The sequence below is a fragment of the Bombyx mori genome, chromosome 12 (assembly GCF_030269925.1).
Source record: "Bombyx mori chromosome 12, ASM3026992v2".
Taxonomy (NCBI): Eukaryota; Metazoa; Arthropoda; class Insecta; order Lepidoptera; family Bombycidae; genus Bombyx; species Bombyx mori.
The window spans coordinates 13,983,758-14,009,419 of record NC_085118.1 but is presented as its reverse complement, the minus strand read 5'-3'; the positions used below and the strand labels follow the sequence as shown (position 1 = coordinate 14,009,419).

The 25,662-nt window shown below is 36.8% G+C and overlaps 1 protein-coding gene across 2 annotated transcripts in view; it reads right to left on the bottom strand.

Moving 5' to 3' along the window:
* Positions 1 to 107: 107 nt before the first annotated feature.
* The window catches only part of PLCb1 (phospholipase C beta 1), a 116,392-nt gene continuing 90,837 nt past the window's right edge, over positions 108 to 25,662 (bottom strand). Inside the window, exons 10-21 of one of the 2 annotated variants that reach the window (XM_038014249.2) lie at positions 22,873 to 23,071; positions 22,215 to 22,372; positions 21,320 to 21,457; positions 19,772 to 20,005; positions 18,037 to 18,213; positions 17,198 to 17,353; positions 16,257 to 16,374; positions 14,879 to 15,086; positions 12,984 to 13,128; positions 11,546 to 11,683; positions 9,913 to 10,032; positions 108 to 9,288 (exon numbers count right to left, since the gene is read on the bottom strand). In XM_038014249.2, the coding sequence (XP_037870177.1) occupies positions 9,241 to 9,288; positions 9,913 to 10,032; positions 11,546 to 11,683; positions 12,984 to 13,128; positions 14,879 to 15,086; positions 16,257 to 16,374; positions 17,198 to 17,353; positions 18,037 to 18,213; positions 19,772 to 20,005; positions 21,320 to 21,457; positions 22,215 to 22,372; positions 22,873 to 23,071 (1,839 nt within the window). In that variant the 3' untranslated portion in view covers positions 108 to 9,240. The remainder of the gene's footprint in view (positions 9,289 to 9,912; positions 10,033 to 11,545; positions 11,684 to 12,983; positions 13,129 to 14,878; positions 15,087 to 16,256; positions 16,375 to 17,197; positions 17,354 to 18,036; positions 18,214 to 19,771; positions 20,006 to 21,319; positions 21,458 to 22,214; positions 22,373 to 22,872; positions 23,072 to 25,662) is intronic. The other variant, NM_001171921.1, reaches the window with a different exon arrangement.

Sequence of the window (25,662 nt, the reverse complement as noted above, 5' to 3'; positions counted from 1 at the left end):
GCAAGCGACGGGTTCAGCAAGAACGATGACCGCCAAATCTCTCATTGCTTTCGTCTGTAAACATTTTTTTCTTTCAAAATGGAGAATGTACTAAATAAAACAAAGAATGAACAGACATCAAATTTAATAGATAAGTTTCACCTATATATTATGTTTAACATTCATTTGATTATTATTATATTGTCTATCCATACACTGGCGTATTTTATGTATAGATATAAACACGGAGGAATAAAAATGACTAGAACTATTAGAGTGAAAGCCGCCCAGACATTTCAAGCGGTGATCAACTGACGGTTTACCAAGTTTTATTTGGTTTTATAATTAATTATAGAGAACAGTTATAAAGAGAATTACGAAATTTGTATTATGTTATTAAGCTTCTCGACATAACCTATTAGCACTTGACAGCTACTGCTACTTTAGTCGGCCATATTTTGTGCAGTTTTGTTTCGCGCCAATCTTACATTCAAAATTGTCACTACTGTCATTGTCATTCCATAAAACAATTTCTTGATGAAAAAAGGAATAACTTTTATTTCCTCTTTATTCTAAAAATAAAACTAATCAAACAAGGTAGAAGGACCTCTAATAGTTATATTTCTGTTTCAATCTATAACCGTAACTTCTGAACTCGCCAGTGGATCACAGCGCTTCCTAATATCCCAATTTTATTGTAAAATAACAAATTCATGTCACTTAAATATGATTTAACGTTTATTAAAATGACGGGCTCGATTATTAAGATCTAACAATTTCAATTATTGTGCCTTTGAACAGTGTATTTTAGAGTTGACATTTTTATTATTCACCATTTAATTAAGAAGCTTTGAACAATATTTCCGAAGAATATATTGCTGATTTTTTTCTGATCTCTATAATACAAATAAATGATTTCAACTCACAATAGATGTATTTTTTTATTGTATTTATACTTATTTATAAATTCATTGTGTTTAGAAACCTAGTAATTTTAATAAACGCTAAATCGTTTCCGATCATTTTTTTAAAACAAAATTTACAATATTTATTTTCTCTTAAACAAAATAATTAAGTTAAACAATTTGTACGTGACGGATGCAGCAGTCTGTTCGTACTGACACTAACATTAAAATTAAAATAACATTTTTTTTCTGGCACACGAATAATTACAAACTAATTTCATAAAATTACCAGATCATTGTATAGATTCAATAGTAGTGATTTTTAAACGTTTCACATTTAATTATATATATTGTATTATAAATAAACTTCAGATCTTCATAGGAGGGTTGTAGGTTTTTTGATTTCTTGAAATTTGATACTGAATAATGATCTGTTAAACTTTATAGCAGGAATAAAGTAACTATTATGAAAATCGAACCGCTTGATAAACATAAAAAAAAACACAAAAACAAAGCTTTGGGAGAAATAAATTATTGTATTGTCATAATTATAGATGAATGAAATAACTAACACTAATAAACAATAAGTAGACTCCTTTTAATAAAACTTACAATGATTACATTCAAACAGACGAGAAAACGTAAGAAATTTTCACATTAGTAATAAATAAATTTAAATTTTAAGCATTTCTATATAGTCCGTTTCATATTTAAATAGAAACTTATACTTACATTAGATGCCCTGCTTAAATTTCAAATAACTGCCTTTATTTTAGAGAAAACAGGAAAATGAAAGAATAATGATAAAAAGAGATTAATAAAGAAAAAACAAAAGCATCAAACAATATCGCAGTTAGACTTATGAAACTAATATATATAATTTATTAATTTACGTAAGATAAAACAAACTACACATTCTATGACCAAGAACGGTTGAAAATAAATTCAATAGAACCTGTTAAATTAGTAGCTGTAAAAAAATTGCAGATGGAACTGAATCACAGTGCAAGAACATCACGCTTCTTCATACTGTTCGAAATAAAGCCGGATATTTCCAATCGATTTTCAAAAATGAGATAACACAAAATTAATGTTAACAATGAATATGTTTGTATGTGTTTAAATTTTTCCGAAGAAATCCTCTAAAACTACGAGTAATTTTTATTGTACAAACAACGTTGCCGCCAAATAAAGAATTGATTTTTAGATCTGACTAGCTGACCCGGCAGACTTCGTAGTGCCTCAATTGAAAAATAAAAGACCTAAACTTTTGTATAAAATAAATATGAAACAAACAAAAGGAATCCGTCCGACGCGGTACACATCAAAGAAAAAACAAAATTGTTATTTTTATTTACCTTTACCTTTTAAACGTTCTCTGGACTTCCACGAATAATTCAGGACCAAAATTAGCCAAATCGGTCCAGCCGTTCTCGAGTTTTAGCGAGACTAACGAACATGAATTCATTTTTATATATAAAAAGATATAATGGATTCTTATTTGCGGAGATGTCACCAAAGAAAAATCGTGAGTTTGACATAAGGAAATTATTCAAATTTAGTTTTCGAATATCTTGGGGCTTATACGTTTTATGCGAAGTCATACAACTATGGGGCATCAGCTTTCCATGGCTCCAAATCGTACACTACGATATTGGTTCTATCTCCATCCCAGTGGTATGGAACCTTAACGAAATTTCAGTCACGTAAAAGTGTCATCAAACCTAAGGCAAAGCGATATAGACCTTTTAACTGCCCTGTAGTTCACAGGTGCCCTAAATGACACACTGAAGTAATTGTGTCGATTTCTGTTGTTACTAAGCGCCTGGATTGTCTAACTTTGCCTTCTTTTTGAAGTGAAACTTCTATAGAATCGTTGTGATTTCAAACTCGATGAAACGTAAAAATAAGTCTATAGAGACACAGACACATAATTGTATAGGATTCAGCCGGAGAGAGAATGAGATAGAACACATTAGACGTTCTCTGTCTCCTCTTTGTGCGACTCTTCGTAGCATCCCCAGTATCGTCTACTAAACATTGTCCATATGCATGCTCCTGTGTATTGGGATAGTCAGTATATCAATATCTTATAAGTTTCACTTCTACCGTGTGTGACTTGCACACACACACACACACTTTTTTTTATTTTTAATGTACACTTTAGTCTTTAAGATCTCTGAGAAATAGATTCAGTATCTTCGTCTTTCTCACTCTACTAGATATTCTGGCGCTTTAGTAACAGAAGTCTATATTACTTCATTGCGCCACGTAGACCCCCTGACCGACACGTCAGTCAAAAGGTTAGCTAATCCTCAAAATTCCATATTTGGGTGTAATTAGAAAACTGGCAACAACTTTTGTTTAGACGGCTCCCCTCGGAAGTAAAAGGTAATATTATATTAAATAACCGACTGCAGCTTCACAATACATCTAACAACGATACTCATTCACAACCCTACAAGACTCGCACTTATATTATCATAAGATAGCTGATCACCTCTGTAAGATTCCGCATTAATAATTACCATTAATACAACTACATTCTTATTACGATATAACAAGGTACTTTTTCATTTTCAATCAATTCTACTCAAATATACAGATTAACATTAAACTTTTGCAACGTAAAACAAAACAGTAAATCCTTATATTGAATAGACAATATTTTGTGCAATCATTACAACTACCAAAAGAGAAATTTATGAACATTTATTTCTTAGGGAAACATGGTAAGTAATGTAGCTTCTGTTCATAGATAGATACACAATACTCTATACCAATTACGAAGTCCCGTGAGGCTGATGTTATCATTATGTTATTGTGTATGTGAATTAATTATATAATGATTTAGGATGATTGTGTATTTTTTAAATGATGTTTATGACCATGAACAAAAAAATATTATTATTTCAAACTATGCGAAACGTGAAGAGTTACGTTCTAAGTGTCAAAAGAAACTTCGTAATCTGAATAGAGTATAACAAAGCTCGAGGCGGAGATGTTAGTTGTGAGAAAATACACGTCAACGCATCAACATTACAATACTTCTCGGAACTTTAGATGCTCAACGTTCAAACACTAATCCATGACAACCAATTTGTTGCACTAAACGCAAACAGAACTCAGTGTTAGGATTATTAGCACACAACAGAATTCAACTAAACTCTATAACCATAACGAAACCCAGACGGCGACGTAGCTAGCTACATAATGCAAAGAATCTATTAATTAACCATCTCAATTGATTGGCTTCAGATTATTGTTCCATAAAAACTTTACATAACATTTTGGACTCATCGAATGCTTAATAAATCGCTTTACGAATCATCTCAACGTAAAGACCGGACCTGGTCTCAGTGAGCGTAATGAGAAAAATCTGATGTATATACAGGGTGTACTCAAACCTATCCCAACAATAACAACAATCGTCACATCGGTCCTGACTGATTTTGATGTCGTACACATAAAGTGATTATTCTAAGGAACGCATACTGCATCCGATAGATTTTCATCGGTATGCGTTAGTGATTTATGAATATCATTGCTAAGTCGACTTCGAGCGTGAGCAACACCCTGTATGTATGTTGTGTACCAAATAAAACTAAAGAGTTCAATCTAATTCTATCATAAATTTTTATATTAAAATATGGAAGAAATGTGAAAAAGACAAAGCGGCTGGCTTCATGAAAGAAAAATTATTAGTCAAGGTCAAAATCAAGGAAAGCGCTCTAATGATTCGCCTTTCAAGAATCACCTTCAAAATCGCATCACTCAAACACTTATCAAAAAAGTTTTTATGAAAATCTAAATGAGTTTAAGTATAATATGCCATAACAATAGAACAGATTTACGTATGATTAATATCTAAACAACAGGGTAACATTAAAATGTTACCTGTAATATATTAACTACCCTCAAACAAGCCAAAATAAGTACATATCCCTCTATTCTCTTACAAGACATCGGACATAGACGTCTTAACTCTTAAACGATCTCTCGAAGCTGCTGTCGGTCTCAGTACTAAGAAATCTATTCCTTAACATCTATTTGGCAGAGTCATACGAAATTCGAATACAATATATTTAATTCAATACTAAACCACAGCGATATATACTATATTGAAGTAGATCTTCTAATCATAAAGATACACTACATTGAAGTCGATCTTCTAAAATAACGAGTAATTGGTTTTTTTTATTCATTAAATTTTTTTTAAGTACAAACTGTGTACACTAATAACATTTTCATTAAATTATTTAAAGTCCTATTTGTATTAAAACAAGCACTGATGAAACAGAGAAGTTGTGAAATCAAATTGAATCATAAAAAAAAAAACTGAAAATTGTCTATGTCGGACTCGTGTTTTATCTCGCGAGATTGCGCAAAAATGTTATACTACCATTTCAAAACGCTTAAAGCAAGATTTCCTTTATATACTGACTGTGTATTCAAGTCGTTGATATTTAGATGTTTAGAATCGTGTAGAAAAAAAAAAATATTAATTCTCAATAGGTTTTGAGGGAAGTGTGTTATTTCAGAAGATCTGTTACTCACACAAAATATGACAAGTAAGTTAGCAAATGGAGTTGTACACTAAATATTCTATTTCGGAGCAACATCTATTTACATTTTAAAAGGAACACACGTGCATAAATACAGTCTACGATACAATATGCTTACTTAGGCCATCGAACTAATTTATAGAAATAAAGTCGCTGTGGTCCACCTAAAGTTTACTTGCGACATAACACGCTTTACCTAAGACAAATTTAATTTAGATCAAGGCAAGATAAGTCGTATTTTCATGTACACAATATCTATATTACGATACACCGTGACTATTATTACCATTCTAAGTTCTAATTAAATTTGAGAACTATTCGGAAATCAAGAACAGCATTGTCAACTCTATACGACAGCTCTTAGATTACAAATTCGAATATTGGAAATGTCTCACAACACCGCCAGTGACTGACACCGCGTACAGTTGTTTGTTAATCGATTATAAAAAATCGATGCATTTAATGAAAATCGATAGTGGTGGTGCTGTGAAAGCGTGACTCGATTTACGATTAAAATCGATTTTAACGATATTAACGATAAACAGCTAAAAATCGATAGTGTTAGTTTCGCTTCTGCATATAATCATTCACAGCTGCTTTAACGCAATCACAAAGCCCTAAAGATACATATTATATAGTATTACACCTACATATTATAATATAATCTAAGACATATTAGTACATCACACGTTGAAATAGCTAAAAGGTTATATTATTTGTATGTAGAAATATCGATAAATATAGTAGAGAAATAGATAGGAGATTCCCTGTTTTAATTTTTTTATAATTACATAAAAATCTGCAAGTCAATCGTTAGAAGTGATTTCTGATTTAAAAGATCAGATAAACAGGGTTTCGAAACGCATGCGCAGTTAATATCATGCCTTCTCTCACACCCAGAAGATAAATTTAACAAGGTTAATAATACTATTATGTAAATAATCGTAATAAAATATGTATATATAACGACAACAGGAAGTATAAAATAGACAAAAATATTCGTGGCACTTTCACAATACAATTTTTGTCACCGAGAAAAATACGAGAACAATGCTGTTTAGAATTAAAATAAATGACACTAAGGAATTATCGATCGAGAGTTTCACTTTTGATATCACGGTAGATTCAATTAAAAAAAAAAACATTTATTTTTATGAAAACGCAATTCTTTATGAAGATAAACACATGCAAGTTTTTTTTTTTTTAAATGGCAACCATTACTTTATTATATCTATGTTATGACCGGTAATTTTTTTTACGATATGGGATAGGTACATGGGTTACATTAAAATCTTAATGGATCAACCGTTGAGAACAACAACATTAGTCGCGTTTGAAGTATTTATACAAAATGCTTTTAGTGAATTTTAATTTTACGTTCACGGATTCACATAAGGGGCTATATATGATTGTCTGCCCAAGTCTACAAAAAAAAATCTGTACATTTATTTTAGATATTATTCCAAAATTACGTAGTTCATATTATTTAGTTAACATCAAAACTTAAACATTCAGATCTACTAATTATTTTACGATTATTATTCCTCAACACACAGACAGACAGAGAAGCATCATTAAAGAGAAATTAATCTCTCATCAGGGGTATCACGACCCTCAGTAACGAGGAAGACGACGCGAGAAGGAAGATGTCTCTACAATCATAATTGTTTTTGTTCTTTAGAGTATATTGAATCCCAATCTTAATACTTCACTTAATTGTATTACTGAAGTATGCACTCGTTATTAATAAAAGAAGACTAGACATTTATTGAAATTGTTTTACTATTGTACACAGATTGACGGTTATGGTTTTAATTGTTTTTGTTTGTCATTTTTATTTTAGTGTTTTATTAAAGTTAAATTGTTTTTAGTTCTGAAATTAAATTATGAAAAATTTGAAATCTGTATAATCTTTATCGCGTAACTTTCGTTCTACAAACTGTAAACAGCTATCAAAAGACGTAGCGATAGGGACCTAACAAGCATTCTGTAATACGCAAACAGACATACAATTGTTTCCTGAGTAAAAATCCATGTATTTTGTGAATTATCCTTAGTTAAATTATCCAAAAGACATTTAGAATGTTTCGAAGTTTTTTTTTTTCTGACTAAACTTTGTGAGACTAGTAACTGTTAATATAATGACAAGGCTGCGAAACGAATAAGCAAATAAATAAAATCGATATTATAGTATCGATTTTTTTAAATCGTCGCCACTCTAAATACCCTTATTCGATTCAAAACCTAATTTACATTTTGCGTAAGTACATTTAAGCATAAATTATAAAAGAAGAAGCACCATTAGTATTATATAAATTCTATAATAGAGCGGTTTAAAGCTTTTAGTCGTAGACTGAGGACTATTGAAGATACATTTCAAAAGGAAAGTGTTCAGGTTTTGTTAAGGGGACGTTTTACAAAGAACTCCTAGAAGGTTATTCTAATAAGCGTTTTACGATATCGGCAGTCTGTTTTAAACTACAATGAAAGGCTAAATTCATTTAATTATGATACTTATTGCACATGACATAGAGTAGAGAGGTAATATTGTATCACATGAACCTGTGCCGTTTTCAAGGAAGCGACATCTATACAGAGCCGGGAAGAATTAAAATTTGAGCCTTTCAGTTTCTAAGCACGGAGAACTTTACGAACACCTACTGCTATTTAAGTATATAATTATTGCTGTTTCAGATTATTTCATATCTTTCATAAACTACGAACTGTTATAAGTATACGTGTTATTGCTAGTTATTGTGGTTGTGACAAACTATATAACGTCAATGTCTTTACTGTCGTTTCTAAATCGAAGCTGAGAAATATTTTTTCGATATAGAATGCTTATACAAGGGAACGACCTCTAAGCCGCGATTCAATATCGATAAAACAATCTCGTCACTAAATCGTTTACGACAATTAACACTACAGTGTCCCCTCTCTAAGCGTTAATTAACTTGCTACCCTACATTATGTAAATGACTAAGCGATCGTTTGGAATGTTAATCTACAACCTACGCTTACTAATGTCGGTTAATATTCTTTTGTACGCTGCAAACAATATTTACACTACATTTATAAATATTCGACCGATACACACACACACACACGTTATTATTAGATACTTAATAGAATACGATTCTGCAAAAATTAGTAATTAGTAAATCTTAATATGTGCTGCATTTTACGATTTTAAATGTAAATCGAAATTAAAAATCTCAGTAGAAAGGATAAATTGTATAGCTTTTGTAAAAATAGATTCTGAAATAAAATAAATAATAATAATAATAATTAAAAAAAACATTTCGAACCGTTCACTAACCAGACATTGGAATAACCATTCATAAGAATAAATTTCAGATCTTTAACAATTGATCGACGGACGCTAAACGCTACGCAGAAGTTTACATTGCAGAAAGGAATATCTCTCGGATAGTGCTGTGCAACATTATCGATGAGAGCATCTCGTGCCAAGATATGTATGGACTTGAGCCGGCTACGTGGGGCGGCGAACTATCGAACTATCGACAAACAGTAAGGCTCACGGTCCGAGTCGGTCTAAGACGTTCCTGTCCCTTGCGCGTCTCCGATCGAATCACTATCGACTAGTTAAATGCAGCAGCACGAGACTCGAGACGAATCGGCCCGATCACATAGAGCTGGGCGTCCGGATCGATATCGATACGCTTATCGATCGACAGCGGGCGAGCTCTAATGAGATAGCGATCCTGCCGTTCGCTCCTTAGGCGATAATATCACAGATTCCTAAACAAAACGGTCACTGGGCAGGACCGCTAGCCCTCCGGCGTGCCCCCGCACAGACGGTCCAGCTTCACGAGCTCCTGCAACAAGCACGACATTCTATAAACTAACAGACTTTAATGTCCGACTTTAGGAATCGATTCACAATAAATAAAAAAGTCGTATTTTCTTTTCGGTCCTACTGCAACACGAGCCTCAATATTTATCACCACAAAACTCATTCCACATTGTGTATATCAAATTTAAATACAAAAACAATACGATTGATGACACGTACTGGGATGAGCGTTGGATTGTATCGACATCTTTCGATAACTACGTTTAAGTTTGATGACGACTTAGCAAGTTGTTAGATGTTGACCCATTTTATTCCTCTATGACATTAGCATCGTCAGCGTAGTGCCCGATTTTTCCTGGGTGATGACGGGACAAGGGTGCGGGGCCATGTGCCAGTGATTGTGACATTTATCTGTTTATATCGTTGTTTCTTGTTTACTGTTTTTTTTTTTAATTTCTATATTTTTGTTTCTCTTCTCTCTCTACTGTTTTAATTTGTTTATATTGTTGAGGACCTTTAATTGGCTTTTTGTTTCTATTATTTGTTATATTATTATACGATTATATATTAGTTGGCTGTTGGTTCTCCTTGTAGTAAATAACATACTGCGCGTTAAGTTGTCAAGCTATATGATAGCGTGGTGTACCTGATCTCGATGTTTGAGCAGCATCTGCAGCAGCTTCTCGTGGTCGCGGGCGAGCTGCTCGCGCCGCTTGGTGTAGGCTTGCTCTAGCCGGCAACATTCCGACACGCCGCGCTCCACGCTCTACACACAACCATACATAATAAACATAAATTAGTTGAATATGCAATTTCGAAAAGGGCACATGTCGCATATTTTGTCAAATACGTTTTTTCATATACATGTAGTTTTGAGGCTTACCTCCACCCATTTTATAATAATTCAAGTAATTTTCAATTGCTCATTAACACTAAAATATATCTCAAAAGTTAATATTTTAAATTTTACACTGCTTTAGAAAATAATCAGTTTTTTTCATTTCCTGAACATTTTACATTTTCAGAGATGTGCCCTTTTCGAAATTGCATATTCAGTTATAGATAAGACTTTTTGGCGGAAATTCGAGGAGTGAAGTTGTGTGATTTGTTTTATTTTGTCTATTTAGTGATTCTTCAGGTTTAAATGTGCAATAACGATGGTTTATTAACTGTTTAATATATGTGAAAGTGCACAAATGTGGGAAAATGGAACAAAGCCGCTGGCCGTAACTTCTCGGGATCCTCCAAAAAGTCCACTGAAAAAATCTCAGTAAATGACCACCATTTTACTGAGATTATATGTCATCCCATATCATCTCATTTAATTTCATCCCAGTTGATTAATGTCTCAAATTAATCACCTTCATTTCATTTCACTCCATAATATCATTTTTCATAAAAATAAGAATATAAATTAAAATAAGACGTGACCTAAAGGTCTTAGTTACCAGGTCATAAAATCGCTTAAAAAAAAGTTATAGATAAGCAACTCAAGCACTCAACAAAAATGTTTACGGGCGTCGGCCACTAGATGGCTTCGCTTCGATTAATTTCTCATTGCTCCTGTAGATGACAGTAACATATTACCTATACTATATTTTATTTTTAATGAAGGATTTTGTTAGTTGTCAGAAACCACTAATTGATAAAATTTAGTCAAGTCTTAAAGTATCGCAGTTTCAGGGCATACAACATTTTTAACGACATATTATAGTGGATTAATGTTCATATTTGAATATGCATGCAATTTGATATAAATATTAGGTCTAAAAGTCTGTATTTACTCGTGTCTGTCTTAGAGCGTGATGTGAGATAAGGTATTGATCTGTTCGTGGCTATGTACCCTCTTTGTCTTTGAGTAGTCGGTTATGTAGGAGCTCACGGTACATCTGAATTAATGTAGTTACCGGATCGTATAGATATCGCAACGTTAATACAAGTGTCGACGTGTGACGTGTCTTAGAAAAAAGGGGGTTTATAGTTTTGGTCAATGTTACACAAGGTTGATCAGTGTCGCCTATAATCTCACTGCCATGGTTAGTATTGTCACTACATGGTATAAAACAAAGTCGCTTTCTCTGTCCCTGTGTAATCTTTAAAACTACGCAACGGATTTTTTGCGTTTTTTTTAATAGATAGAGTGATTGAAGAGGAAGATTTATATGTATAATAACATCCATTAAATAGTGGAGAAATCAATAATAAATAACAGTTTCCGAAGCGAAGCGAGGACGGATCGCTAGTAATTTAAATAAACTATAATGTTTAATGAAACGTACCTGCGAGTGGATCTCTCTCTTTATCCTCTGTATCTCGTCTTTATCTCGATTTGTCTTTTTGGCGAGCGCTTTGACGTCTTCCTTCCGCGAGTTTGCTAGTCGATTTAATATTTCCTTCTTCTCGACTTCTAACAGATCCTGTGAATAACACGAAGCTTCATTATTGTAAATCAATAGTCGTCGTTTTAAAGGAAATCAAAACTTTTTACTGGTGGTAGGACCACTTGAGTCCGCGCGGGTAGGTACCGCCGCCCCGCCTATTTCTGCCGTGAAGCAGTAATGCGTTTCGGAGTGAAGGGCGGGGCAGCAGTTTTAACTATACTAAGACCTTAGAACTATTATCTCAAGGTAGGTGGCGGCATTTACATTGTAGATATCTATGAGCTCTGGTTACCACTTAACACCAGGTGGGCCGTGAGCTCGTCCACCCATCTAAGCAATTAAAAAAAACGTGAGACCCTTTATGATGGACCAACTTCCTTCAACACGTTGACGCGCTCTGAAGTAATTATGTTGATTTCTCTCTCCGATCTTCTTACAAAGGCGCCGGAATATCTAGTAAACTTTTGGAAAGACGAATCCGAAGAAACTGAACATAAATCTATTCCTAACACGATATTCCTAAACGACTAAAAAATACATTAATAAAAAAAAGAAGGCAAAGTTAGGTCAAATCCAGGCGTTTTAGTAACAGAAATCGATATAATTGCTTCAGTGCGTCAAGTAAGACACCGCTGACTTAAATGGCAGTGAAAGGGTTAAATTATATAAACTAGTATTATTCTCTTCGATTTTCGCGAGTAGAGGACATATTTAAAACTACGTTTACGATTTAAGTTTGCCTTTTTACTATCATTATAAGTCCGAGTGCACAAGAAGTGCCGCGGGACGCGAGGAATGTCGACGTCTGGTGAAGGGCACCACCAGCCGAAATGGTGACCACGACCACTCTGCCAAGAGTTCATACGACTGAGAAGATATTAGTTCCGACGTTTCAAATGCTTTGCGGTTTCCGTGCGTCACGTGGTCAGTGTGGTCGACGCGATCTTTTTTTTTTTATTGCTTTGATGGGTGTTAAGTGTTAAGTGGTTACTGGAGCCCGTAGACATCTACAACGTAAATGCGCCACTCACCTTGAGATATAAAGTTCTAAGTTCTCAAGTATAGTTACAACGGCTGCCTCGCCCTTCAAGCCGAAACGCGTTACTGCTTCACGGCAGAAATAGGCAGGGTGGCGGTACCTACCCGCGCGGACTCATAAGTCATAAAGTTATAAATAGTAGGCTTGGCTTGGCCCCTTGCATTGCTGACGTCCATGAGCGACGGTGACCACTTACCATCAGGTGGTCCGTATGCTTGTCTGCCTACAAAGGCAATCAAAAAAGTCCTCGAAAGTCAACTCGAATTTTACAGAGGGGTGTGAGCGAGGGTGACGTACGCTGAGCGTCTTCATCTGCTGCGAGTGGTCGGCGCGCACGTGCTTCTCGAGCGCGGCGTAGATGGCGTGGTGGTAGCGCAGCCGCAGCGCGCGCTCCTCCGCCGCGCCCTCCTCCGCCGCGCCGCTGCCCCCCGCCTCACCGCACCTGCACACCCCACTCAACGACTCAACTCATCGTATAGTAGATTTTTTTTTTTGACGTGACAACGTCTTATAATTCGATGGAGCCGCCTGCACGCACGAAAAAACATGACTCATTGAGGCGTTCCATTTAAGGCTTGAAGTGCAAGCGAGAGCGCGCAACGAGCGATAAAGAAGCACAATCGGCCTCCGCACATCGCCACATACACTTACAAGTTTTCGTCAAGTATGAAGTTCAGCGAAAAGTGAATGTGGTGACAATTGTCCATACAAAATATCTATCAAACAAATAAAATTAAAATTTTCTTTTGAAAATTGAAACCATTCCATCAGTATTTTCTTATGACGTTGTCACATTCAACTGTCGTCAGTAAACCGACTTTACAGAAAACCATTTAAGTTTTTTTACTATCAATCACGCCACGTTAACGGGTCCCGTGCTAAGTTCGTAAAGAACTTATATCACAGGTACCAGATTTATACATATATATATATTTAATAAGTATCCATAAACCTGGAAAAGACATTTTATATTTATCATACAAATATCTTCCCTTGGCGGGATTCGAACCCGCGACCCCCTTGTGTAGTGACCATGTCACTTATCACTGCACCAGACGGCCGTTAATTGCGGGGGAATAGAGACTAGAGTTAGAATACGGACAAACCTGGGATGTCATAATACTTTTGTTGAACTGAAAATGACTTTTATTTAGTGTTTAATAATATTAAATAGGTTAATTTAGTCATCAAGGTTTTGTAACTCATTAAAGATATGAAAAAGTTAATTATGTAAAGTTAGGTACCTACCTAACAACTAAATAGTGCTAGTCCTATCGAAAAACTATTGTCCCCTTAAGCGACTCAATTCACCCCAACGCCTGAGTGAATGGGGACAAGTGAGTTTTTGTAACTTTTTATGATTATTCTTTAATAATCTATATCTTAATGCATTATAAATGCAAATTTAAACTCCCAGAATTTATTGTTACCGCTACAAAAAAAAAATACGATAAAAATCAATGTCGAACTTAAAAAGTGTCCCGATTCTCCCCATTACACGGTACACGCGTCATCCGTTGTGAGACTTAACAGAGATGTTCTAAAGTACTATATTTCCCACATATTCAAGGAGAACCGGAGCCCAAGTCTTAGAAAATCTTGAACACTATGATATATTCAGAAGTGTCAATTGTTAGTCGCTTCATTATTAACAATCGAAAACAATAATAATAACACTGGGAACAATTCATATACCACCATCCGAACCCAATTTAGGATTCCCTGGGTTGTAAGTACCAATGTCTGATAAAAATACTTATCTACGTTTAAATATCTATACTAATATATAAATCTACAGTGGTTTTTACGGATGTTTCGTTATAACTACTGAACCATGCATTCGATTGACTTGAAACTTGGTATCCATGTAGAAAATATATTTACTTAATGGATAGGCTAATATTCATATGGATGTTGGACTCCCTACACCAGTTGCGGGGGCGTTAATAATGAGAATCTTAGTGGGGGTGAGAAATAATAATGTTAATTTTAAATGCCCAGCGAAGCGGACGGGTACAGCTAGTCTATCATATATCCAGACACAGAGCAAACTTATTTGCTCATCACACAAATCTTTGCCCGATGTGGGAATCGAACCCACGACCCCCGTCGCAACAGTCAGGGCCGCTAACTACTGCTCCACAGAGTCAGCCACCGAACTCAGGAAACGTGTCATACATAAGTCCACGTACATGTTATTGGACGAGAGCTTCTTGACGAGCTTGTTGCTGACGTAGAACTTGGCCGAGAAGGGCTTCTTGTCCTTGTCGAACTTGCGACGCAGCGTGTCCAGCTTGCGGGCCAGCTCGGCTTCTTTTAACCGCACCAGCTTCGAGTTCAGCAACGTTTCTAGGGTCTCGGCCAGGCTCTCGTCCGTGCCGTTCGCTTTCTTCTCTTGCTCTGGAAAACCAATACGTCGGTTGGCGGACTGGCGAGCGGTACTGTTACGGGGTGGATCCAGGAGGTCTTTTAAAAAAAGGAAACTGCGACTGGCATTGTGTTTATTTTATAAAAGAAATAGTACAAACGATGCGTGTTTCCGCTAGTCAAGCCAAATCTGTTCTGCCGCGCTTTAGCAATAAATCGTCTTAATATAGAGACGATGCATTCAAGAATGCCTTAGTCTGCATTATTATTTATATTGCGTTATTATTCAGGGGCATATGTAACTTATTACTGGTGGTAGGACCTCTTGTGAATCCGCACGGGTAGGTACCACCACCCTGCCTATTTCTGCCGTGAAAAGTAATGCGGTTCGGTTTGAAGGGTGAGGCAGCCGTTGTAACTATACTTGAGACCTTAGAACTTATATCTCAAGGTGGGTGGCGCATTTACGTTGTAGATGTCTATGAGCTTCAGTAACCACTTAACACCAGGTGGGCTGTGAGATCGTCCACCCATCTAAGCAATAAAAAAAAAGTACCACGGTTCAAAAAGGCGATTTTTTAATGATTTTCATTCCCTTACTTAATGAAATGTGAAGATTTATCTTTCCTCAGCACTTCTAAAACCATAAAATCTTAGAACTTTTTATTCTCATTGCGTAGAAGGTGCGTCTGCCGTTAAGTGGTTACTGAAGCGCCGTAGACATCACAACGTGAATGCCCCGCCACCCAAATCGAGAAATGAGGTCTACAAGCTCAATTATGCAGTGATTACGTAAATTATATGTTTTACGGTTTAAATTTTTATTACACAATTTAACTACTCTCTCTCTTATCGTGAAGGTCATTCGTGAATACAATTTAAATACATATAATCTAATTTATTTACATCAAATTAAAGTTTAGCCTAGTAAAACTATAGCACCAACTGAGTTTCTCTTTACCAATAGCTTTAAATGTTGTTTTATATTTCAATATTCAAAAATGTTTTAATGTTCCTTCTTCTAATCTTTCAATATTCAAAATTACCATTTATGTCACCTTTATAACATATTGACCTCTTTTAAGATTTTAATCATAAAATGTATAGAGATTACACACATACTTATTTCATTGAATAAGGAACGTTTTATCCTTTAGGCCGCAACTTCAGAATTGTACATAATATTGTTATATATTTGTTTACCTTTAGTATCAATCGGCGGCGGTATCGGCAGGGTCACTATGGACTCGGTCTCTATTAACTTCTTAGTCTCCAAAGCCAACTTACTGGGACTGCTCTCCGGCACCGCCTCGTGTCTTACCTGCATGAGAACAACGTCATCAAAAAGAGTTAGTTATCTCCACAATTTGTGAGCGCGATCGGAGTGGCGCTGTGGAAGCTGAAGCTATCTTTAGAACGATAAACCGAGAGTCAGTATAGATGGCGCTACTCACGACACGTCTAATGAGCAATGTCAATGTCAGCGTTTTTTTTACACGCTTTATATTAGCGGCTTGGCTCTGCCCTTGGCATTGCTGAAGTCCATGGGCGACGGTAACCACTCACCATCAGGTGGGCCGTATGCTCGTCTGCCTACAAAGGCAATAAAAAAAAATTAAAAAAATATATTAGCATCACTTGTAAGTATGTTTGTATGTTTGTAACTGACTCCTTTAGACGCGGTTTTGACTCACTTTAAACGACCAGATTTCATTCAAACTTTGTAGATTTATCGAGAACCGATAACAATACACTAATTTGATAAGATTGTTCCATTATTCAATTTGCAAAATAAGATTTTTGCCAATTTATATAATTTTTATCTATAGTCTATAAGGCAGAAATTGATGCTAAAGTACTTAATAGTTTTAAAAATATGCTTTTATGGAAAATTTCACTAAAAAATGATAAATCAATAATAGTTAAAAAACCTAAAAAAGGCGCTTTATATAAAAATCAATTAAAAATAGAAAATAAAATTTAATAAATTCAAAAGATCATTCAAATTCAAAAGAAGAAAAGATCAAATCGGACCAGTAGTTCCTGAGATTAGCGCGTTCAAACAAACTAAACTCTTCAGCTTTATAATATTAGTATAGATAGACATGCGCTGCGGATAAGGAAGTGTGTGGGTGCGGGGGTACCGGCTGCGCGACGGAGCGGCGCGGCTCCTGCTCGGGCTCGTCGGTGCCGTCGGTGAGCACGGCCAGCTGGTGCTCGCGCTTGTCCAGCTCGCTCTGGTACTTTATGGGGTTGGCCAGGGCCTCCGCCAGCTCCGACAGCTTGTCCGGCACGTAGTCCTGGAACACGTACACCTCTATTACACCGTGCAGGTAGATAAACACATCGCGAGGCGAACGAAACATTTAATAGGGAATGAGATTATGTGTATAAGTAATTTAGTCGGAGCCAATTTTAGTGTAATAAAAACAGAGATGGTACTAAAGATGACGTATATTAAATCGACGGTTAATCAGAAAAAGTAAGGAAGATTAAGAATTAAACATCATAAAGATACATAATATTCATTTGCACTGAATTTTGAATTCAAAAACACTGTTCTTAATTATATTAAACAAAGTGATTCATCACCGTTTTACTCTTTTATTACTATTATTATTTAATCAAAACGTTTCATTGAAATTCAATAATACATTTCTTTGGGATTTATTACGATTACTTGTATATTACTTTTATTGATATCGAGAATACAAAAAATAATAGTTTGTCTCTCTAGTGACAGAATTTAACTTTCCGAAGATTTTTTTTTGCTATTTTCGTTGGATAAGAATGGAGTGATCAATGTACACGTACTTTGTGCGATATTTTTAACCTTCTCGATACCGTAAAAATTGGATGCAGTTAGAACAGCACCACTAGCGGCAAACGTATGCAAACTTTCCACTTTTACGGTATCGAGACCGTTAAGATACCCGCACTAAGCGTAGAGACGGTTGAGTGGCTGAGTGTGGTGCGCGCGTACCTTGACCTGCACGTGCAGCAGCAGCGCGGCGTGCAGCGGCAGGCCCCGCTCCGTGCGCAGCGGCAGCGCGCGCAGGCCGGGCCGCAGCCCGCGCACCGGCACCACGCGGTGCCCCAGCAGCCGCCCGCCCTCCTCGTGCGCCGCCACCCGCAGCATCGCCAGCTCCGGCAGCACCACCTGCCACGCGACACGACTTACCGACGCTGCCTCCCCAACGGACACTTCGTCCACATAGGTCGGCAGGCATAATAGGTAGGCAGATTTTGTAGTTTCGCCTCTACGATTTGATTTAAACTAAATAAACAGAGTCCTGGCCATGATATTTTCGAGATTAGATGAACTTTTTCTCAATCATTGTAGAGAGGTAGATTTGAGGTAAAGGTTTGTAGGCAGCGGCTTGGCTGTGCTTTTGGCATTGCTGAAGTCCATGGGCGACGGTAACCACTCACTATCAGGTGGGCCGTATGCTCGTCTGCCTACAAGGGCAATAAGTCTCCAGATATATGATCACTTTTCGGCGCGCACTAGGGTCCGTTCACACAGACCAGCTCGGGGAGGAGGGCAAATTTTTATCACGTTGGAAACAGAGTTTTGAGTAATTGTAGTAAAATTTTTTTTTGCATGTGCATTTTTTTTATCATTAAAAATGCTTAAAGAGGAGCCGTCCGGTCCCGATTTCGTGCGCATCCACTTTCAGATCTCTTCCAGCCGGTCTGTGTGAACGGACCCCTATGCGGTACCATAAATTTCGTCTAGCCGGTGTGGTGGAACTCAATGGGGTTTAGTCAGTAGTCGGTTCTGCGGGATGAGTACTTATACTTAAAGAAGAGAGAGTTACATAATCTCCTGGTAGGTATAGGGGAAGGAGAAGAACCTTGGTTTTCCTCTTCTCCCTATTCTTCTCTGGAGTCGAAGTCCGACATAACCCGGTCTATTACCGCCTCGACTGGATATCCGAACACGGATTCCCCAGCGTTAAAAAAAAGTAAATGATTTCTATAGACCCCAGTGATTATTAAACACAAATCAAGAGTACAATAAAAAATACAATTCTCACTCTTATTGGTTGCGCTGGTTTAAAACTGTTAGTTTTTGGTTTCGGAAGATAGCAACATTAATTTGGTTTTTGCAAATCCTGTCCCATCCCTCTCCCGCAGTTTACCTACGGACGCGTGCGAGCGAGATCGTGTGGTGACATCGAGTGGAGAAGAAATGTAATGGCTGAACTACCGCGCGCGCGCGCTTCGTGTCTGTTGTAATATATACGTAAATAAGTGAAATTGTTGGTGTTTCTCATCGCGTAGCGGTACGAGCCTGCAGTAAGGACTACTTAAGGTACTGTGCATCCTTCCGCAGAACTACCGCTTCTTATCGTTTCTTTCCGCAGTCTGTGTCAACTGTGTGTGTGTTACAATTTGCAACGACCAAATTTCAATATCTATATATGTATATAAAAATGAATTGCTGTTCGTTAGTCTCGCTAAAACTCGAGAACGGCTGGACCGATTTTGCTAATTTTGGTCTTAAATTATTTGTGGAAGTCCAGAGAAGGTTCAAAAGGTAAAAATGCTCGGGATTAAATAAAAATAACAATTTGATGTGTTCCCCGTCGGACGGATTCTTTTTGTTTGTTTTAAGTTTATTTTATACAAAAGTTTAGGTATTTTATTTCTCGATTGAGGCACTACGAAGTCTGCCGGGTCAGCTAGTTCAAAATATTTCGTATATATCTTACCTTCTTAAATTCGAAGGGTTCGTCTCCGTAAATCGGATTGATTCCGTTATTGGGCACGACCCTGGTGCGGAACTTCTTCCTGACGGTGTCGGCCGGCAGACCGAACATGTCCACCTCCACGTACGTGCCGCAACGCTTGTCGGTCAGTAGCTGCCCGGACAGAACCGTCACGGTGAGACTGCCGGCTATGATGCCGTCCACGGTGCTCTCCGCGAATGGATCCAAACGTCGATCCTAGTTTATATAAAGGTTAAGTTCTATTTTTTTTTTAAAGGTATTTTATGACCTGGTAACTGAGACCTTTAAGTCATGTCTTATGTTAATTTATATTCTTATTTTTAGGAAAAATGATAATATGGAGTGAAATGAAATGAAGATGATTAATTTGAGACATTAATCAACTGGGATGAAATTAAATGAAATGATATCGGATGAAATATAACCTCAGTAAAATGGTAGTCATTTACTAAGATTTTTTCAGTGGACTTTTTGGAGGATACCGAGAAGTTACGTCCAGCGGCTTTGTTTCATTTTCCCACATTTGTGCACTTTCACAAACACTAAACAGTTAATAAACCACCTTTATTACACATTTAAACCTGAAGAAAAACACTAAATACCACACGTCGTGATTGCCACATTCTCTCTTTTCTCTATTCTATTCTTCACAATCCCGATGCCCCTATCTATCTCCATGAACGCTTTGAATATCTGATTCCTGACGGCAAAGTTAGTCGACAAGCCACATCTCTTCTTTTAAAAACTCCCATTCACAGCTCTAGTCGCTATAGTGGCTCTTTCACAATACAAGCAGTGCGATTATGGAATTCTCTCCCTCAACCTATTCGTGCTAGTTCCTCTCTAGAAGTTTTTAAGAGTCAAATGAAGAAACATTTCCTGTCACTTTAATTGTATTTAAGTTATTGTTTTATGTATGTTTATTTATATGTATTTTTCATTTTATATTAGATTTTTTTAAAGCTTAGTTTAAAAATCATGCTTTAATAGCTTTTATATTGTACACTATTCCCCTCTTATACATCGTATTTCACTCTGCTATTGGTTTGCTGGAAGAAAACTCATGAATGAGTTAAGCTCGCCTTTGTACATAGTATTTAGACATTATTTAAATCTGTTTTTTAATGTGTTTTCTTTGTGTGTACAATAAGTATAAAATAAAAATAAATAAAATAATAAATAAATAGACAAAATAAAACAAATCACAAAACTTCACTCCTCGCATTCCCGCCAAAAAGTCCGGTTAAGTTCTAGTTAACTAACTCGAGATTATACTAAGAACGTTATTAAATTTATCGATATTTCATTTACCGATACGAAAAATTACATCACTATACAACAACAAAAAAATCATGTTTCTAAAATCAACATTTTAACCAATTTTTTTATCATTAATCATTATTGAGCATTAATAATAATGCTATCATAAAACCAAACTAGGGATGTATCATCATTATGTATTTAATCGATACAAAATGTTATCGCCTTACTCGTTTGAGTACGTAAAACTTCGAACGGTGACAAAAATACCTTTCTCCTCATAAATTCAGGTTTCAATAGGAATCCGCATCGCTTGTTGTACTCGAACGTGCCTAGGTTGAGCTGCATGGCGAGGTCCAAAGTTTGATAGTTGAGAGCGACTAATTGACAACCCGCGTTCCAGAAGACCTGGGTAATCAAATTTTAATTTACAATATTTATTATGTGTTAGGGAACCGACTAAAAATCCCTTTTCCTGATCTACGTCATCTATCGGCTTTGTGAAGAATTATAACACGCCTCCTAGCGGACTAAGAAAAAGAACTGAGTCGACGCTTCGCACCACGCGGGCGTCTGTAAAAAAAACTATTTAATTCTGTTATACTGTTTTCGCAAACTTTGCAATTCAACTTGTGCGTTGTGTCCGTGTGTTTTAAGCTCCAGCAATCCAGAACAGTGCCCCGGGGACAGAAGACCACAAACAATATCAAAATAAGCATTTTGTGAGTACCTTCCCCCTTTTTAGTCGGTTTAGTTTTCTGGGAGTCAAATTTAATTCAACAAACCTTGTTTATACAACATTATGTGACGGTCTTTTCCCTATCTAATCACTGATAGCCTAAGGAACTATTCCAGCTACGCCGATAGGTGAGCCCACGGGCTCAACCTGAGAGAATTGGCTAACACTAGTCCTAGGAAGAGCAGTGCTTCGCAGAATCTACTGCTGTGTGCTTAGTGCGAGTTTTTTAACGTCCTCGATAGCGTAAAAGTTAACTGAAATTGGTATAGAATTAGAACGTTTGCCGCTAGGGGCGCTGTTCCAGCTGCATACAAATTTGAGTTAAAAAAACTAAGGTAATATTTAGGTGAATATCAGATTAGTTTTTAGGTAAAAAAAAATTGTCGCTTAAAAGAGAGAAGGTTTTTGGTTAAGTTTGTTGTTCACCTGTGGCATGAAGTTGGACGAGTCGAACCTGGTCCCGGCCGGGTACACCCGGGACAGCTGGTGCTTGTTGTAGTTCACGAACTCGATGGGACGTTCCTTCAGCAGCGTGGTCGCTTGTTTCTCGTCGAACGATGACATCTCGTAGAAACGATTCTTTTCTGTTTCAAAAAATTAATGATCTCCACTCAATTTTCCTGATACTGTTTGTTTGCTTAAAAAAAATTGAAAGGTCTGTTTGTCTCTGAATTTCCTCATATTGAAACGACATTTTTTTTTCTTACTAATAAATAAATAGAAACTAAGAACGCTCAACCCTATGCTCCGTCTAAGGGTATCGTTGTACGGGCGACCTAAAATTGATTAGTTTTCGTTAAACATAAAACCTGGATACTGACCGCACAAGTGAACTCGTGCAGACCAAATCACATATGCTCAGTGCCTTCGAGTGAAATCGTACAAAATGATGCTGTAGGCTTAGTGCGAGATTCTTAACGTTCTCGATAGCGTAAAAGTTAATCCAATTTTGTATGCAGTTCGAACAGCGCCTCTAGCGGCAAACGTACGCAAACGATCCCACTCCATACAAATATGAGATAACTTTTACGCTATCGAGAACGTTAAAAAGCTCGCACTAAGCACACTGGACCCGGGTACATACTCTCGGCGCTCTCGAACGAGCTAAAGTGCACGGGCTGCACGTAGTTGACGAGCGCGGAGATCTCGGCGGCGGCGTGACACTCGCGCGGCTCGCCCTCGCCCCCCGCCGCGCCGCCCTCCGCGCCCCCCGCCTCCTCCTCGCCAGACGAGCTCTCCGACTCCGACGACTCGGACGAATCCTTCGAGCCTTGTCTGCCTAACTGTAATAATAATAATAAGCCTTTTATTCCATGCAAATAAATAGTAAGTTACATACATATCTATATATATAAAAATGAATTGCTGTTCGTTAGTCTCGCTAAAGCTCGAGAACGGCTGGACCGATTTGGTTAATTTTTGTCTTGAGTTATTTGTGGAAGTCCAGAGAAGGTTTAAAAGGTAGATAAATATGAAAATGCTCGGAATTAAATAAAAATAACAATTTTGTTTTTCCTTTGATGTATCTCCCGTCGGGCGGATTACTTTTGTTTGTTTTAAATTTATTTTATACAAAATAATAGGTATTTTATTTGTCGATTGAGGCACTATGAAGTCTGCCGGGTCAGCTAGTTTTAAATAAAAATATAAAGACAAAAAGAAAAGAAGAAATAGTGATATTATTTACACGTGTTTCACTTAATTTTTTCTCCTTTTTTGTTCGTTTTTTTTAAGGTATAAATCTAGTTGAAGCTTTTAAAAAAAGTTTCAACGGCTTATGCGGCTAACAACGCAATCATAAATCTTATTCTGACGCATTTCAAATCCAGGCAAAATAGCTAAATCAGTCGGTTCCGCGCTAAAAAGAAGCATTCGCACATAAAATCGTGGAATTCAGATTATGATTGGTAAAGAAAAACAACTTTTGTCCATAACTCGACCTGAACAATTTGTGTTGGCAACGGCGCCCGCCATTTTAATTTTGTTTACGAAATAGTTAAACACCATCACGGCTTTATTACAAAAACGTTCTAAATTCGAAATTCACACACGAACGCGCGGCGTTTACACGTTTGATAATGACTTGTGTATCTTTTTTGTGGGTTAAATACATTATTGATCTAACAACGGAATGAAAAAAAAAATGGCGAAACTTTCCGACCTTTCCATATTAAAACTAGGTAAATTATTTTTCAGCGAATGAAGAACGTAATTAGTAAAAAGAAAGATTTAAATGTCGTTTATGAAACCCGAATATATCATAGATTATTTCATGCCCTTTTCCCTGTAACTGAAATAGTCAAACCATGTATAGTTATTGTATTTTGATTTCGATTTACAGGTTACGAGCAGCTTCTAATTGAATATCAATCCTTCATCGTCTAAAAGACAAGAGGCCAAATGATACAGAGTATGCCGTGGACCTGGGGCAGTTATCATATGACCTCGGTATCTACATAACATCAGTTGGGTCGTTTTTTTTTTCTCCTTACCTATTCGCTGGTAGCTTAAGGGGCTATTCCAGCTACGGCCGGACGGGTAGGTGAGCTCATGGGCTCAACCTGAGAGAATTTGCTAACACTAGCCTTAGCAAGAGCAGTGTTTCACAGAATCTACCATCGGATCGGAAGCGCGACCCAATGAGAAGATCCGGCGAAAAAATTCACTGGACTGTGTCTATGGGTCAGTTCTTCTCGTCGTAATCGGCGAGTTCAAAGATCCTAAAAGCACGCTTAAAAGAACGCGGTTGTAACTTCAAAATAACTGGTAGATATAAATCTTCTAAGTCCCTCTCTGGGCCAATAATATTGTGAGCTAAGTTTCTCCTCTCACGAAAAAAAAACAAATCAAGAGAACGAAAATAAAATAGTCATCAACAATTTTTGACATATTCGAATGACCTTCAACGATAATAAATCTAAAATCGACAAAAACGAATATTTATCGATGGACATATCGATTTAAATTCCCCCGTTACGTTAGTTAAAACAAATCGATGTTTATTTGTACGAGTCGAAATAAAAATACCAGAAAACGTAAACGTACGTGAACTGAGTATCGAATGATATATCCTCACACCTGCCCGAATCAAAGTAACGCGTGATGATAAAATGTTAAATATAATGCAACAAAACAAACTATTTTAATAACGCAGACGAGAATACTTCTAACAGTGTTTATAATAAACGAAAGATGACATATTTAATAAAAGTGTTTTTTTGTTTTTTGTCCTATGCTGATGGACAGCCTTGAGAGGCTATTTCAGCTTCGCCCTAACGTGTTGGTGAGCTCACGGGGCTCAAGCCGGATTTGCTAACACTGGCCGTAGCAAGAGCAGTGCTTCGCAGAATCTACCACCGGATCGACCCACTGAGAAGATCCGGCGAGAAACTCAGTGGGCTGTGTCTGTGGGTCATATATGTACCACTATTCTACAGGAAATAATCTCGGCGTTGTTTATTGGCTAACGGTCCAGCTGATGTTCAACTACCCACGTTAAGACATTTTATGACATTGTCGTCATATATAACGGCGGTCCATAGATTGCTTTGCGGCAATAATGGCTACGGCGGTACACGACATTCGTATAGTAACCAAGTATGTAAAAGCAGACGCAAGAGAAGCCGGAGTTTTACAATAATTGAGACTTCGGCCTGATAGCTCAAAGTGGGTGAGGTCGTTCGCCTTGTGATATTTATGGGGTCAGGTAACCTCTAACCACACAATTAGGCGACATTAAGTCCTAGCCAAGCTAGACTGGGCTAATTTACTAATCGTTAATAGAATAATCTAGGTTAGACTTATGTCATCACGTTATGGAAAATGAAACAAAGCCGCTGGACGTAACTTCTCGGGATCCTCGAAAAAGTCCACT